The sequence below is a fragment of the Cyanistes caeruleus genome, chromosome 9, assembly GCF_971803275.1.
Source record: "Cyanistes caeruleus chromosome 9, bCyaCae1.hap1.1, whole genome shotgun sequence".
Taxonomy (NCBI): domain Eukaryota; kingdom Metazoa; phylum Chordata; class Aves; order Passeriformes; family Paridae; genus Cyanistes; species Cyanistes caeruleus.
The window spans coordinates 2,723,510-2,740,014 of NC_141709.1; the positions used below are offsets into that span (position 1 = coordinate 2,723,510).

Genomic DNA, 16,505 nt, shown 5'->3' on the forward strand with positions numbered 1-16,505 from the left:
CTCTGATGCTTTGTCCTCACTCCCTTCCTTTTTCCTCTACCTTTCCCAGGTGATGGAGAGCGAGGAGTTCATGCTGCTTCCTGCCAACCAGCTCATAGACATCATATCCAGTGACGAGTTAAACGTGCGCAGCGAAGAGCAGGTGTTCAACGCCGTGATGGCCTGGGTCAAGTACAGCATCCAGGAGAGGAGACCCCAGCTGCCACAGGTAATCTTAGCCACAGTGACATTCCAGGCTGCTTTATCCACAGGGAGAGGAATGAGGGATGGTAGGGTGGTGCCAGAGCGCTTCTGAATGACGTAAAGCCACCAAAATTCTCTCTGACTCCCACCTGTGTTAGGTGGCTTGCACTGCCCCTTCATCTAGGCTGGAAGCTGTACTGGCTAGAACCTTCATTAGGGGCTTTGCTGGATTTTTCCCAGCTAGGACTTGCCAAACGAGCTCACTCCAGCAGTCTGTCCAGACAAACCTGCCTGCACTGCTTGGAGAGTCGTATCAAAACCACAGTGGAGAAGAAAAGGCTTGTCTTGCTTTGCGGTGCTTCTTTGAGCTCTGCTGCTTGATTTGTGCCTCAGCCCTCACGATGTTACTGAGGAGCTTGTCAGAATGGTTTTGTTGGAATGTGATGCCTCATCTAAGCCAAGGCATTTCACAGAGCAGAACCCATTCTGACAAAGCTGTCAGCCCAAAGCCTCTGAAGTCTCAGGCTGGCTGATCAAAAGAGGTGAGCATCTGCCTGCCTCGCTGTTTCTGCTTTGGAAAGAGACATTAAATGCAACTTTATTTACTGGAAAGCTTTTGAAAATGGTTTTAAGTAAACAAACCAAACTGGAAAAAGCTGCTCTTCTCAAGGCAGCTTTTAATGCTTTTATAACTGTCTGCCTCTGTCTGTACATGCTTGGGCCTTCAAATTCTAAACCCTTGTGAAAGACATGTTATTTCTTATTGTTCATCCACTCTGCAATGCCACTCAGGTTTAAGAGAGGTTGATAAAACCACTAACTTAATTACTGTTCAGGCAGATGTCTTGACATCTTGTCATTTTCTAAAGGTTTCTAGCTGTGACCTTGTTTTCAGCTATTAATGGATCCAGTGGATTGTCCCTTTCTGAACACTGATTTTCTGCTGGGTGTCTAAACTGCAATATTGAAAAGGCAAACGTGCTGGGAGACAAGCTACATTTAACTAAAATTCTGCTGCTTTCCATGTGGCTTCTGGCATCTCTCTGGGTATCTGTGGTTTCACCATAGCTATTCTGGTTTGTGTTTTAGGTCCTGCAGCACGTCCGCCTGCCCCTGCTGAGTCCCAAGTTTCTTGTGGGTACAGTGGGTTCTGATCCACTCATTAAGAGCGATGAGGAATGCAGGTAAATCTCCTCAGCCATTTACAGAATTGGATTATGTTGTCCTCTGAAGCTGTGCTCATTTGTCACTGGTAAATGGGTGATGCTTCACAATTTCATCTTTGGCAGCTGGGAGGATAGGAGAAACAAGAAAAATAGTTTTCTGTTTGCATAATAGTCACTGGTGTGCCCTAGAAGTTGTTTTGTTCTTTCAAGTTTCCAGTGAAAAAGCAGACTTTGAGTGTGAAGTTTGACTGTTGGTAAAAGACCTTTCAGTATACTGATTTTCATTTTGCCTTTCTTTTCCCCCTCTCTAGTCATGGCCTTTTATTACAGCTTAGCACTTGCATGGCTTTCATGATGATCTCAGTGGGACCCAAAGTAGTTTTTCTGTGTAGAATGTCTGCACTTTGATAACTGTATTGGACACTGGGAATAGAGTCTGTTCTTTCCCACAAGGATAATGCATGGAAGTTGTCATTTCCTCCTCCCATGAGTCTCACCTTTCTGGTTCTACAGAGTTCTGTATCACCCACGAAGCACATGGTTTATCTTGTGCATATGGTAAAGAAGATCAGGGCATAGGCTAAATTGTTCTCTTCTTGAATAAGCATTCATACTGGGGGAATTCTACATCTGTAGAGGGAAGGAGGACTTTTTTGTTCTTTTTTGTTTTATTCAAGGGTTTGGAATATTAGGATTAGTCCAGGTGGCAAGTTATGAATGGATGGACAGTGTGAGCTGGCCAGAGCTGATGGAGAAAATATTCATCAGAAGGGTACTATCTCCATCTATTGGTCATGTGTGTATTATGTATTTGTGTGCTTTCCAACTCCTGTTCTCTTCTGAGGCAAAACCACTGACTGTTAAGTTTTAGCTTGAGGCAGGCTGGGTTTTTCTTTTCTGCACAGTAAGCCTGACAAATCTCTCGTCATAGATTTTTTTTTTATCAATCTTTTTATAGCAAGCTATATCTATTATTAACTCTGGCCAAGCACTGGTGCTGGTTTGCTGCTGTCACTGTGTCAGTGGCTTTTAAACAACCGATGAGTATTTGGGTGACAGAGTGCATTTAACCAGAGCTGTTCAAGCTCTTCTCGTGTAACTTGTGAATACCTGAGGTGCATGACTAGTGCTGGCTGCTCTTCCCATCAGTTCTGATTCGCCCCTTCTCCAGAGACTGAGCTCTGGGGGTTAATATTTTCCTGTCTTGCACAGGGATCTGGTGGATGAAGCCAAAAACTACCTGCTGCTGCCCCAAGAGCGGCCACTGATGCAGGGACCACGAACGAGGCCGCGCAAACCCATCCGCTGTGGAGAGGTGCTGTTTGCAGGTGTGTGCCCTGCAGGTGTGTGTGGTGCCAGCAGGAGATGGTGGAGGGCCTAGAGGGGACCATGTGAGGAGCAGCTGAGATCTCTTGGTCTGTTCTGCCTGAAGACACTGAGAGAAGAGAGCTCATCATGGTTTGAAGCTTCCTCTTGAGGGGAAGAGGAGGGGCAGGCGCTGATCTCGGCTCTCTGGTAACCAGCAATAGAACCTGAGGGAATGGCCTGGAGCTGTGTCAGGGGAGGCTTAAACTGGTTATTAGATAAAGGTTCTTTGCCACAGTAGAGTCTGGCACTGGAACTGACTCTCCCAGGCAGTGGTCACAGCACCAGGCCTGACAGAGCTCCAGAAGCGTTTGGACAGCACTCCCAGACACGTGGTGGGATTCTTGGGGCTATCCTGTGCAGGGCCAGGAGTTGGACTTTGATCCCTCCAACTCAGGATGTTCTGATTCTGATGTATTTTTCCCTGCTGGCTTAAGCCAGGAGACCCCAAGCAGGATTTTCTGGTGGTGTTGTTCCCATAAAGTCTTCACAGCCTATTTCTGATGTGACCTGTGCATTAATATTTGAAAGCTTAAGTTAAATTATGCTTTCTTGCTCATGTGATTCCTTTGGTGCTGTGAGTGCCGCAGCATTTCCAAACTTCAGTTCATTCTCTTGAAAATCTCACTCTATTTTGGCATTACAAACTTCAGAGGGAGTGACTTAGAGACGAGTCTGAAGGGGTGATTTGTGCCAGGGGCACAGGCAGTTTGTGAGTGTTGTTGTGACCGTGTTCTTGGTGTTTGGCTTGCAGTGGGGGGCTGGTGCAGCGGGGACGCGATTTCCAGCGTGGAGCGCTACGACCCCCAGACCAACGAGTGGAGGATGGTGGCTTCCATGAGCAAGAGGCGCTGTGGCGTCGGGGTCAGCGTCCTGGATGACCTCCTCTATGCTGTGGGAGGCCACGACGGCTCCTCTTATCTTAACAGCGTGGAAAGGTAGGTCTCCATAAGGCTCCCTGTGCAGAGTTTCAGCTCTGAATGTTTAAACCTGGGTGCAGCCTCTTAAGAACGAGTTCATTTTGCCGAGTGTGTTCTCATTTCCTCCTGCCTTGCACACCCCTGGTGCAGAACACTTTGTGTCACATTATCCCAGCTTAATGGGATGAACCAAAGCCTCTGGATAAGGAAGGAATCTCTAGGAGATGGGACTGGGTGTGTTGTTGGAAGGAGTGGTGATCCTGGTTAACCTTCCTTCCAATTGCGGGTTTGTTTTTAGCCTTGTAGAGGAAGGTGAGGTTACAATGAGCATTTCTTAGATGCTGAGGGAAAGATCCTGGAATTTTATTTTGAAGTGGCAACTTGAGAATTAAGAATCCTTGGCACATAGAAGAATTAAAATGGGTCAGTTTTCGGCTTTTGAAAGATGAAAGTCAAACAAGTTTTACCAAGCTTCCTGTTTCTGGGAGCTGCATAGGACAATTCCTATGCCTGAAAGCCACATGACTCAAGCTCTCCTACTACTCCTAATCTTGGCCCTGTAACAAACCCAATGAGCTGTGCAAATATCTTCTCCCACCTTGAGCCTCCCCTTCTTTCCACCTATCTCCTTGAATGCTCCCAACTTCCCAAATCATGACCCCTAGTGTTGTATCTCCCACGTCCTGCACTTCCTTGCTATGCACTGTATTTCTTTGTCTCTGCATTCTCAAGTCCATCTTGTTCCTTCTTATTTTATCTGGAAGTCCCAGTGCTGGCTGAGTTCCTGTGTGAACTGCAGGGAACAGAGCAGAGTTAACTCTGGCTGCTGCTCTTTGCTGCAAGTTACCACACGCCAGCCAGTCTCTCTCAGGAACCAGAGCCTTTGATCTTCAGCTTGATTCATCCCAACCTGCAGTTTGAACATCCCTGGAATAACACGTGCTGGATGCATTGTATCACTTCAGGGCTTTTATCCAGCTTACAAAGAGCTGTGTTGCAGTTGGAGCTCAGGATAGGCAAGTTTCACAGCCTTAGTACAGCTCCCAAGCATGGGAGAGTCTGAAGCAGACCTAAGCAGGTAATTTGTGCTTTTTGGTGTGTTTTTTCCCAGGTATGATCCAAAGACCAATCAGTGGAGCAGTGATGTGGCTCCCACCAGCACCTGCAGGACCAGTGTTGGAGTAGCAGTTCTTGGAGGTTACCTCTATGCTGTGGGTGGCCAGGATGGTGTCTCTTGTCTCAACATTGTGGAGAGGTACATATTAATTACAAAAAAGCCAAAGAAGAGTGGGGCACAGCAAGAAAAAGGCTCTCTTTTAGAGGGTGCAGCTGATGCAGACGAGCTGGAGAGGAGATAGGGATTTTTGTTTGGGGAGAATAAAGTCAGTCTTCCTGCCCCTTTGTGAAGATGTCAGCACTTCACTCAGCTCTGGTGTTTATTCTTTTGCCAGGTATGATCCCAAAGAAAACAAATGGACTCGAGTGGCTTCCATGAGCACCAGGCGCCTGGGAGTGGCGGTGGCTGTGCTGGGAGGCTTCCTCTATGCTGTGGGAGGCTCTGATGGAACATCTCCTCTCAATACTGGTATGCCTTTTGCTGTCCCTTAATCCCAGTCAGGGCTTGTCCTGGGAGCCCATCATGTCCCCAGATGGCTGTTGAATATCTTAGTGATCAGTTTGTGGAGCTTTTTCTTTTTTAAATATTGTTTTTCCGTACAATAACTCACTCTCCAGACTTGTGAGCCCCTGTTACCTGGTTGTGTGTCATATTTTTACTTTCTCAGTGCTTCATTTGGCAGTATGCCCTGAATGCAAGGACATCCTGAATACAAGCTTGTTTGCATAGCAGTTGCAAGCACTTTTTTATTTTTTGTAAATTCCTACAGCAGTCACTTTTGCTGTAGAAATCACAGAATCACAAGGTTGGAAGAGACCTCCAAGGTCATCAAGTCCAACCCAGCCCTAACACCTCAACTAAATCATGGCACCAAGTGCCACATCCAGAGATGGTGACTCCACCACCTCCCCAGGCAGACCATTCCAGTACTTTATCACCCTTTCTGTAAAAAACTTTTTCTTAATATCCAACTTGTATTTCCCTTGGCACAGCTTCAGACTGTGTCCTCCAGTTCTGTCAGCTGCTGCCTGGAGAAAGAGACCGACCCCACCTGACTACAACCACCTTTCAGGGAGTTGTAGAGAGTGATAAGGTCACCCCTGAGTCTCCTTTTCTCCAGGCTAGACAACCCCAGCCCCCTCAGTTGCTCCTCACAGGGCTTGTGTTCCCCTCACAAGCCTTGTTGCCTCCTCTGGACACACTCAAGCACCTCAATGTCCTTCCTAAACTGAGTGGTACAGAACTGGACTCAGAACTCGAGGTGTGCCCTCACCAGTGCTGAATACAGGGGAAGAACAACCTCCCTGCTCCTGCTGGCCACACCATTCCTGATCCAGGCCAGGGGCCATTAGCCTCCTTGGCCACCAGGGCACACTGCTGGCTCACTGTTCAGCCGGCTGGTGACCAGGAAGGAAGGTGCCAAAGGTAAAACTGCTGCAGTTCAGTTTGTAGCACTGCCAGATCCCTCTTGAGTGAAGATCTGAGTGTGGTTGATGCCAGAGACAGGAGAGAGACTAGCAAGAGTTCTTTGGAAGAAAAGAGAGAACAAACAGATTTATGGCATTTTTGGTGTGTACAAATTGGGCCCAAAAGTTCTCTGTCTGCCAGCCCTGCTGACCAAAGACTTTCCCTTCCTCTGCAGTGGAACGCTACAACCCCCAGGAGAACCGCTGGCACACGATAGCCCCCATGGGCACGAGGAGGAAGCACCTGGGCTGTGCTGTGTACCAGGACATGATCTACGCCGTGGGAGGCAGGGATGACACCACGGAGCTCAGCAGTGCCGAGAGGTACAACCCACGCACCAACCAGTGGTCTCCCGTGGTGGCCATGACGTCCCGGCGGAGCGGGGTGAGTGCGGCTTGGTGGGCTCGTCCACCAAGGGATGTGGGGCTGGGAACACCGGGATGAGGGTGGGGACCCTTCCAGTGCCACCACCGGCACCCCCTGGGAATGTTCCCGTCCACCAGGATGTGGGGCTGGAACCCTTGGGAATGCTGGGATTGAGGGCAGAACCCCTGGGATCACTTCTGTGGGGCTGGGATTGGGGTCAGGACACTTGGGATGGGGTCAGGATGCTCAGGATTGGAGTCAGAACCCCCAGAATTGCTTCTGTGGGGCTGGGATTGGGGTCAGGACCCCCAGGATGGGGTCAAGACCTTCAGGATTGGGATCAGAACCCCTGGGATCACTTCTGTGGGGCCGGGATTGGGGTAAGGACACTTGGCATGGGGTCAAGATGCTCAGGATAGGGGCCAGGACCCCTGGGAAATGCATCTGTCCCCCAGGATTGGGGTCAGGATCCCTGGTATGGGGTTGGGACAGAGGTCCAACCCAAGTCACAGCCCTTTTGGTTCCATAGCCATTCCCTGGGAATGCTACTGGGATTTGGGATGGCTCCTGTCCCCTCTGGGATGGCTCCTGTCCCCAGGCCATCCCCCATGTCCCTCGGGCTCACCCCTCTGTCCTTGTGTCATGTCCAGGCACTGCTCCAGTGCCACCCCCGCTTCCCTTTGTCACCAAGTGGGGACAGCCTGGGGCAGAGTGTCAGTCTGCTTGTGGGGAGGGCACAGGGCAGGGTGTCATTGTCACTCTGCTTGTGGGGAGGGCACACAACTGTGTCAAAAAAAAAGTGTCAGCCTTCTCACGGGGCTCTCCTGCTTCCTCTGCATCTTCACCTCTTTTCTTTGAGGGAAAAGGTTTGCAGAAAAGCTCTCTAGGAGGGCTACAGGGTGAAGAGATAGCCAAGTCACGCCACAAACAGCTGTTTAGGATGGGGAAATGAGTCATTTGAGGGTGTTCTTAAATATTTTTGGGCCCTTATATGTGGTCAACTAAGCTTGAAGCAGAGGAGCTTTTAGGTGACATAGCTGTACTTGGTATGAGATACCATTGAAGGACGCTATCAAATTAGTACCTGGATCTCTCTGGATGAATAAGGAGGTGAAAACACCCACTTGCTCAGAGGAAAAAGCTGGGAAATTGGGTTAGCACGTGTTTAGATACATATTCCCAGCAGACTCTCCTTGCCTGGAGGCGTGTGTGGGAACAGGGTTCCTGGGCTTTCACTGAGGCTGTTGCCTCTCCTGACTGAATCCTGTGACAGCATGTCCCCAGCAGCTGCTGATGGTGGTGCTTTCTTGTGAACAATCGATTACTGCAGTGTTTTCCGTAGCCATCGTGGTTGGGGAGATGCAAGTGATGTGAATGTTTATAATTAGATACTGGATTATGTAGTGAAGAGAGGGTTAGTGCTGTCTGTGTGTTAGTGTTCCAGTGTCTGCTGAGGCAAGGATGAATCACAGTTTGAGCAACCACTGGTTTTGGAGGCAGAGAGCACATATTCATTTCTGTTCTCCATGCACAGAGTGAGCTGTCCAGCACTGTCCACTTTAGTTTCTCATTAGACATTGACTTTTTATCAGCTGCTTCTGTTTTTGCTTTCTATGGAAACTGCTGAACACCTGCAGCTGTACCTGCAGCTCTTCTGACTTCCTCAAAGCCAAAACAGGGGAACATTTTGCAGTGTGTACCTTCTCTTTTCTCTGTTATACTCCACGTTTTCCACTGGAAGTGATCATGTGTTTGATGTTTCAGTGATTTTGTGCTTCTGCAGAAAGGCTAAATAGAAAGTCTGGAGGCTGCTTACAGATGGTCCAAGCCCCAGTCTGAGAGGTTTGGGATCAGGGTCTTACCTGTGGTTCTGCTACTTTAACCAAGTGTTGTGGGCTGGTAGATATTCTGCTTGGGGAAGGATTTCAGTCCAGAACGTAATTTTTTTATGAAAAAGGTTTGGACTCTCATGTATTTATCATCATTCAGATGGTACTACTTCTTGTAGCTGGCAATAAAGGAAACCTTTTGCTTCTTCTTTGAGAGATTCTGTATTCTGAGATACACATTTAACTTTCCATGTCTCATTTTTTTGGGTATTTCATTTGTGCCTAAAGGAAAAAAAACCCAACCCTCTCCTGCAGACTGCCTATCACCAAGCATGGTTATTAAATAGTTCTATTAATATTTTCATTTTAACCCTTCATTTCAGGACATCCCAGCTAAGTAGCTGCTGTCTGATGGCTGTTTTGCAGGTTGGCCTGGCCGTGGTGAATGGACAGCTGATGGCAGTGGGGGGTTTTGATGGCACAACGTACCTGAAGACCATTGAGGTGTTTGATCCAGATGCTAACACGTGGAGGTAACTTGAATTTGGGTGACAGTCAGACAGTGAAATCCAGCTGGAGCTGTCCCAGGCAAATTAGGGATGTGGTACACACCATAACAGAGAACTTGAGTGGGGTAGAAGCATCACAATGCTCCCATTCTGGTTTCTTGCCTTGCAAAAAAGAATCACATTTTGAAAAATATCCCAGTTTGCCCCTTCTGTTCATTCTGGGCTGAGTCTCTCCTGCTTCCCTGAGCTTGTCCTTAGCAAAAGGAGCTCACAGCCCCCATGTAGAATTTGGCCTGTTCACTTCTTGCTTCCAAGCTGAGGCAGTGATTTCTGAATCCTTTTGAAGGAGCTGAAACACTTCAAGCACATGATGTTACTCCCTTTTAAATCAGCAAGATTCAGCCACTGGAAGAATGTCCAAGCTGAGACAAATAATAGGAAATTGCTGATCAAAATTAACCCTTTATATATAAGGATCTTTTGAACTGTTGAGGAGAGAGTAGTACATACATCAGATTCCTTAGTGGAATGGTTTCAGCTACTCCCTGTGACAGTCCAGAGTTAGGAGTTACTGCCTGGCAGGCATTCACACAGTTTGGGAGATTATTCAAGGTATTACAGGCTTGTGGTTTTTTTTTTCTTCACTGAACTCAATATGGGTGACCAGCTTCTGTGGTCTTCCCTTTCTTTTGTATCTCAAGGATATTTTTTATTTGTGCAGCTTGACTGAGAAACGATTCTGATGCAATTTGGCTTTAACAAAGCTGTTGGGAGAACTTGCTTCTCCTGTTCCTGCCAGCAGACTCCAGTGGCACAGAGGGGAATATGCAGCTGGAGTGTGTAGGGATCTGATATCCCAATGAAATGCAGACACCATTGCAGTCAACAGATGGTGCTTGGGATGTGTTATATCTTGGTTGCATCAGCTGAATGTAGGGGTTTAGAAATATAAATTAAATTAGTTGAATTGTGAGGACTAAGCCTAGTCCTGTGTTACCCAAAACATAGCCTAAGGTCAGCTACAGCCTACAGAGTTCTTCTATCTTGCACATTACCAGACAGGGAGCAGGAAGTATTTATTTGACAGAAATTTGGTGTCAAAACAAGCAGCAGTTGCTGTTCTGAGAGAGAAGGGCACGAGCAAGTACAGCTGTTTACTTTCAAAGTGTGAAAGATGCGTGCTCCACAACTACTTCTTCTTCACAGCCCACTTCAAGCAGACATTAATGATGGTAACACGGTTCAGCCTTCCCCATGGCAGCTCCCAAGGGTTGGTGATCCCATGGGGGATGTGAGCCAGCGTGTGAATGGAATTTTGTCTCCGCAGGTTGTACGGCGGGATGAATTACCGGCGGCTGGGCGGAGGCGTGGGGGTTATCAAAATGACACACTGTGAATCTCATATATGGTAAGCTTCCAGAGGGAGGGAGTCCCCTGCCTTCTCATTCCTAGAAAAAACTGAAGAGACTTGTTGACACTGGACCTCTTTGCAGCTCTAGTATGCACGGTCTAGATCCAATGTAACTCTTTGCCGGTGAACTCTTTCTATGGAATTATAAAAATTGACTTCTGTGAGAGTGTGCCCAGCGGGAGACCACGGTGTCAGACTCCAGGGAACCACTGGACAAAAGTAGAAGTGTTGCTTATGTCCGTATTTTTTCTAAATAGTTCTACATTTTTTGAATAAACCAAACTGTAACAGTTATTGTAGCGTAAAGGATGCTGATGTAGAGCCTACACTCTGTACTGGGAGTCTGGCCAGGAGGAGGGATTCCTGCTTTCCCTCCTGCTGTGGGAGCAGTGGATACGGCAGCTGTTTGGTGGGTGAAAGAGAAAAAGTGATACAGAAAACATTGCTTTTGCCTTATTTACAGAGAGCTTCAAAAAAAAAAAAGTACTTGACCTGCAAGGTGCCACCTTTGCACAGAAGCTTTTCTGTGCACAGAGTATATTTATTTTTTCATTTGATTTGTATCATGTATTTTCTTTGTATCGCTCACAGTGATGATTCCAGCTTTTTATATACATCTCTGTGTGCATATATATATATGTATTTTATATATGTATATATATATGTATATGTGTGACTTGCATTTCGACCAGCTGGTGGTTTAGGCAGGGCTGTGTCCTGCCAGCTACTGTGGTTCCAACCCTTGTGGTATGATTTGGGGTCTCTTAGAGGACAGGAGAGCTGTGAGGATGGGTGCTCTGAGTATCTTTTCAGAACTGGAACTCTCATCGCTCGACTGAGTCAGTGAAGTACCCCAGAAGGGTGAGAGGAGAAGGATTTCAAACAATGCCTTTTTACTGTACAAAAGTTCAGCTTTTCTCTCCTCTCTCCTGTATGTGAACCCGTGCTGGTTTGAAGGTGAACCAGTGAGAGGAATTAACCCCACACAAACACCCTGTGAGAGACTTCAAGTCAGAGTTCCAGTTCAATAGAAAGATTACAATAAATGCAATGAATACAGAAAGACTGGCTTAAAACCAGTACCAGTTAAACAGTGCTTGCAGCCCACTTGGAGTGATGGATGAGGTCTTGTTAAAAGTGCTGGTCCTGGTCCTTCTCTGGATGTCCAGTGGTGGTGGTTGTGTTCGAGTCCCCAACCCCCCAGATCACAGACCCTTAAAATCTAGGCTGGAATGTTCAGTCCCTCCTCCAGGGTGGGGAGTTTCCCAATGGAATGACGGAATCCTATGAGTCCGAGGATATTTTGGGAAGTCCTTGATGGCTCATCGGCAGAGATGACCCCCCCTTAGGCTGGGTGCAGTTGTCACTTTGTGAAGACTGGGAGACCACTGCGCCCAGCTCACAGCTGTTACAAACATTAACAGTTCATCAGGAATAATGCAAGATGGGTGTGGAATATAGTTAGGCTACACCCACACGGATACTTTCTCCTGCAACCACTGATAGAACCTAAATCCAACCAGTTCTAGCTCACTTCTAAAAGCCTTTTTCCTCCTGTTGCCTGCTCGATATCAGTTCTTGACTGAAGCAGGGTGCAGGTGTCATCTGTTAATTTTGACACCCACTTCTTGTGTTCTCACTGGAAGGGCAGACCCACAGCCAGCTCCTTCCTGTTGAAAAAAAAGCTCAGACCAGCCTCACCTCAGCTGCCCTCTTATCTGTGTCTGTAGAATTCCTGACCGTGAGGGATGGTGCCCTCTCTTTGAGTGGTTTTTGTGCACTTTGCCTGTGTATGGTTAGAGCAGGGAAAGGTGTGAGGCTCATTTCAGAGTTTGGAGGGGAAGGGCTGTTTGCTGGCACTGTGAATAACTGTGGAGTCACCCAGGGGTGGGGGGAGAGCAGGGAAGAACTCAAGACTCAACAGTTCTGTTCGTACTGTAATTTCTATTGAGTGTGGAAGAATGACCTTTTGCACCTGATCTAACTGTGGACCTTACTAAATTTGATTTTGAAAAAAGAGACCTGTAAATTCTTGAGATGAAAAAAGCAGTGCTGACATCTTAAGTTCTTTAACTTCTTAGTTTGATTCATGTAACTCAGATTTTAATGTGCTTGAATATAGTAAAAAAATACACTACAGTCATAAATGGGACATTAAAACTTTTTTTAAAACCCTTTTCCCCCTAAAGGTCGGTATTCTTGTGTTTACATATGAAAATCATTTGCACCTTTACAAGGAAAACAAGTATTCTGTAAACAAATGTTTACATGTATCATTTATGCTTTTTTCTAGCATGAGTAACTTGTATAAATAGTGCTATCTTAATAAATTTCTTCTACGCCGTTCTTGGTTTGTTCCTTGGGGTGAAAGCAGTGGGAGGGGTGTTTTTCTGTGGTTTATGTGGACAAAGATGCTGGAGGGGTTTTTTTCCCCAGAGAAATCCCAATAAAAGAGGCTTAAAACTCTGCTGCTTATTGTTACCCTTCACATCACTCAGAACCAGCTTTTTCTGGAAGGAAGCATCTGTGCTATCTGGCTAAATCTTCTCTCTGCTCACTTAACTGCATTTGTCAAATAGGACAACACAAGGAAGAGGTTAAAAAAAGCTATGAAAATTTAGGTTTTTAGAGATTATTTATGCAAATTTGTTGGAAAGAGCTGAGCATTAGTTTTAAAACTTAGCCCTAGGTGTAACATTCCTATTTTCAAACCAAATAAAGGTGCCAGTTATTTCCAGACTTTGTATTCCTTTGTCCAGTGCTCTTCTGACTCCAGATAGCAAACTTTGAAATACTTCAAAAAAGGAAACTAAAGCACCAGAAGTGATAGTTAAAGTAGCTGCTGAGCTGCCAAAACCTTCAGAAGATCACTTAGCTGCTCATTACTAGGGTAAGAGTTACCACAGACTTCAACCTTAACATGCAAAAATGATCCATCTTCAACTAGTAAAGAATCAGAAATCCAAGTGCATGTTTCATCGTTTAATTCTGGAAAAAGGTTAGAAACTAGGCATGCAGTTATGTCACGTTAGGCAGTTTTACACTGGGAAAAGAGAGGAAACTTGCATCCCTATTTAGGAGAAGGTCATAGGACACAAATCAGCTCCTGGAGATGCTGCACAAGTGAGAAGCAAGAAACTAGAGTTGGAATGTTGCTGCTTACAAAAGCATTTATTAAGTAACAAGTGGTGGCTTAGTCAGGTAAACTACAGTTGGATATAAGCTCCATGCAAGGAGATATTTAATTAGGCATAGGTGGTCTTTCCTTAAGACAAAGGATGGAAGTTATTTTATTTATAACTGTATTACAAAACATCTTAGCTGGTGCTACTTTGTGCTCCTTAAATGTCTAGCCAGACACTGGGCACTGTCCCTCTGAACCCTTGCTCCAGAAGGGAGGGTTCCAGCATCAAATTCTAGCACACAGCTCTAACCCTGAGAGCTCTCTGGCCTACAGGATTACATCCAAGATGACAAACATCACAACAAAGCCTAGTAACTAGCAAGCTTATCCACACCTCACTTTCCTATCTATTAACTTGCCTGGGAGGACCAACAGACTGACAAGTGCCTTGTGTCCAATCTCATGCCCAACTGGAATGTACATGAACATTATCACCATTACCAAGTATCCTTAACAAGCTAAAAAGGGAGTTAGAAACCTGGATATTTCTGCCCTGGATTCTAGAGCATGCACCCTTTCTCAGGTGTGCTGAACTCTGCATTTAGACTAGCCCAAGAGTAGTCACAGTTTAGCCAAGGCCTGTGTGGCTTAGGCTGTCCAGTGAAAACTAACTTTGAAGCACAGAAATAAATACCTGTCAGCAAGTTGCATCAATAATTTGCAGTGTTTGTCTTTGAGCTGATATCTGCACATAAATGAAATGAGTGACTGAGAAAAAAAAGCTGCTCAGGAAGCTGGCACAAGTCTGCATTGCAACCCTTGTTCAGGGCCAAATGTCTGCTTGACTTTGCTGTGCACGGCATGGAGTTACACAGCCAAGTGCTGTTGTTACAGTCCAACTGCAGACAGCCAGAATGAGAGGAAAGAAGATGCTGCAGGAGTCAATTTCCTGTTGGTTTCTCAGCACAGACTGTCCAAACAGAAAGGCTCTTTAGTATCAAGAGCTACTGAAATGGCTCTCACTGTATCTGAGAGATTGCAAGTTCAGTCAGTAGCATCAGCACTCCAGGCAGGTATTGGCTGTGTAGAATCTGCAAGAAAGAGAAGAAAGCCTGTCAGAGCAGCAATTGCAGTTGCCAGATTCCCACACCCTCAAGCCCTGGTTGGAAGGAAACTACCAAGTGTTCTGTGTGTTTATTCAGCTGCTCTGTTGTTGCTTTTCAGGTACTTACACTTTTCCCATAATGAATATATATGACTTGAACTCTATCCCATTATGAAAAGCCATAACTGAATTTACACAACACACATTCCACAAGAGCACCCTTCAGAAAGCCTGAGATGTCACTGTGTACTTACCTGCAACAGAGAAAGTTGTTTCAGATAGTTTTAAGCTATTACAGATAAAAACAAGCAATGTACAAGCAATGCAAAAGCATCATAGGGTAAATTTAAACAACTGCATTTACACAAGCTGTTCTTTAACTCAGAATAAAATATTGTATTGTTTGAAGGATTAATGGTCCATGGTTTGAAGGATATTAGAGATACCTCTGTAGAAAGACCAGCACCTTTATGAAAAGGGTTACAAGTGAAGGAGTCTTCACTTGTAATAACTACAGTACTAGAAAGTTAGTGCACTTTTTTAGTTTGGGATCTTTTTATGTCCAAAAGAAGTTTTTTATAGCCTGAAACTTTCCTTTTTATATAAACATTTTTTATATATTTTTTTATATTTTTATATAAGATTTCCCTATATTTTATATTAACATACCTCAGCAAATACACCTATTTCTGGCCCCAGGCAGTAGCTTCTGCTGCAACAGAGTAGTAAAATACTGTACTGGCAGCTGCCTCAAGTCCAGAGCTAAGTATGACTAGTAAAAGCTGAGGGTTTACAAATTCCTTGTAGGAAATAATGCAAAATAAACATGAAACCTTCAGGTACAGCTATTTTATTGGCCAGCATAAGGACAACCTGCTCCTTGTGGCCTCACCTTTACAATCCCATCACAGTGTGCCGAGGCAACCGCTGTGGAAACCTTCACCAGCTTTGTAGCTGACAAGTGGATCTTGAAGTGCCTGTGGAAGTGGGCATAAAGGCAGTCCATGAACACATCCACCTCCTCCTGGGTGATCTCTCCCGGCGTTTTTTGCACCGTGTCCCACAGAGCTTTGGCATCCTCTGGGTGGATGGCATACGAAATATCCAGGGGCTGGGACAGGCAGGGCACGGAGAAGACGAGTTCCACGGCAGAGGCAGCTCTGTCCAGCTTGCAGCCAGCCCACATGGCCACCATCCAGCTGAGGTTCAGGGGGCTGATGGCCAGGCGGCGGAAACAGCAGTCAAAAGTCTTCTGGAACCAGCTTCCAACCAAGGTCGTGTAGCTCTCGGCCCCGTGGCTCAGGAACAGGGGCAGGCAGGTGAAGTCCTCCAGCACATTCTCGGAAAAGTCATCTCCAAACATGGAGCAGAACCAGCCCGACCACACCAGCTTGTCTTCGGAGTTCCTGGAGGAAGCTTGTGACCTTGAAGAGAGCTGGGATGGGGAGAAGAAGCATTTCAATGCTGCAGAGCAAGTATGGCTTTTTTTTTCTGTCAGCTAAAAATAGATTTTGATTTAAAAGTTTTAAGTGTTTGGTAGAAGTGGGGGTTTTTCCCTAGGATCTTGCATGCAATGCTGTTTTCTGTCAAACACATACAGTCATTTAGTCTATCCATTACATCTCTAAGAGTTGAATGCAATTCTGTTGAAAACAGCAGAAAAAGCACTTTTAACTTTCAGTTAAAAAGTTTAAATTTTTCAGTCCTGAGATTTGAGTTTATGCTGCTTAACTCCAATGGTACATCCTACAACCACTGCCACAATGAACTTGATATTTCAGTAGCAAAGCCTTTCAGAAATATTAATTAGACCTGAGCTCTGGCCAGGAAATGGGATTATGCCATCTTTATCCAGGAAGATAAATAACCCATCCAAGTCCTGGCAGTAAATTGACTGCTGAACTAAAACATCAGAGATCGCTCTGTATAGTCAAACTCTGGTG

General features: G+C 45.8%; 2 protein-coding genes across 3 annotated transcripts in view; one reads left to right on the forward strand and one right to left on the reverse strand.

The window, feature by feature from the left end:
- Positions 1 to 12,676, forward strand: part of KLHL20 (kelch like family member 20) — a 25,685-nt gene extending 13,009 nt beyond the window's left edge. For both annotated transcript variants that reach the window (XM_086842504.1, XM_086842503.1), the window contains 10 exons: positions 50 to 208; positions 1,273 to 1,367; positions 2,562 to 2,677; positions 3,469 to 3,652; positions 4,746 to 4,889; positions 5,086 to 5,219; positions 6,394 to 6,602; positions 8,840 to 8,946; positions 10,250 to 10,330; positions 10,416 to 12,676. In XM_086842504.1, the coding sequence (XP_086698630.1) occupies positions 50 to 208; positions 1,273 to 1,367; positions 2,562 to 2,677; positions 3,469 to 3,652; positions 4,746 to 4,889; positions 5,086 to 5,219; positions 6,394 to 6,602; positions 8,840 to 8,946; positions 10,250 to 10,330; positions 10,416 to 10,446 (1,260 nt within the window). In that variant the 3' untranslated portion in view covers positions 10,447 to 12,676. The remainder of the gene's footprint in view (positions 1 to 49; positions 209 to 1,272; positions 1,368 to 2,561; positions 2,678 to 3,468; positions 3,653 to 4,745; positions 4,890 to 5,085; positions 5,220 to 6,393; positions 6,603 to 8,839; positions 8,947 to 10,249; positions 10,331 to 10,415) is intronic.
- CENPL (centromere protein L) overlaps positions 12,481 to 16,505 on the reverse strand; it is a 5,119-nt gene continuing 1,094 nt past the window's right edge. The window contains exons 3-4 of the mRNA XM_023931561.2: positions 15,455 to 15,997; positions 12,481 to 14,548 (exon numbers count right to left, since the gene is read on the reverse strand). Of these exons, the coding sequence (XP_023787329.2) occupies positions 14,477 to 14,548; positions 15,455 to 15,997 (615 nt within the window). The 3' untranslated portion in view covers positions 12,481 to 14,476. The remainder of the gene's footprint in view (positions 14,549 to 15,454; positions 15,998 to 16,505) is intronic.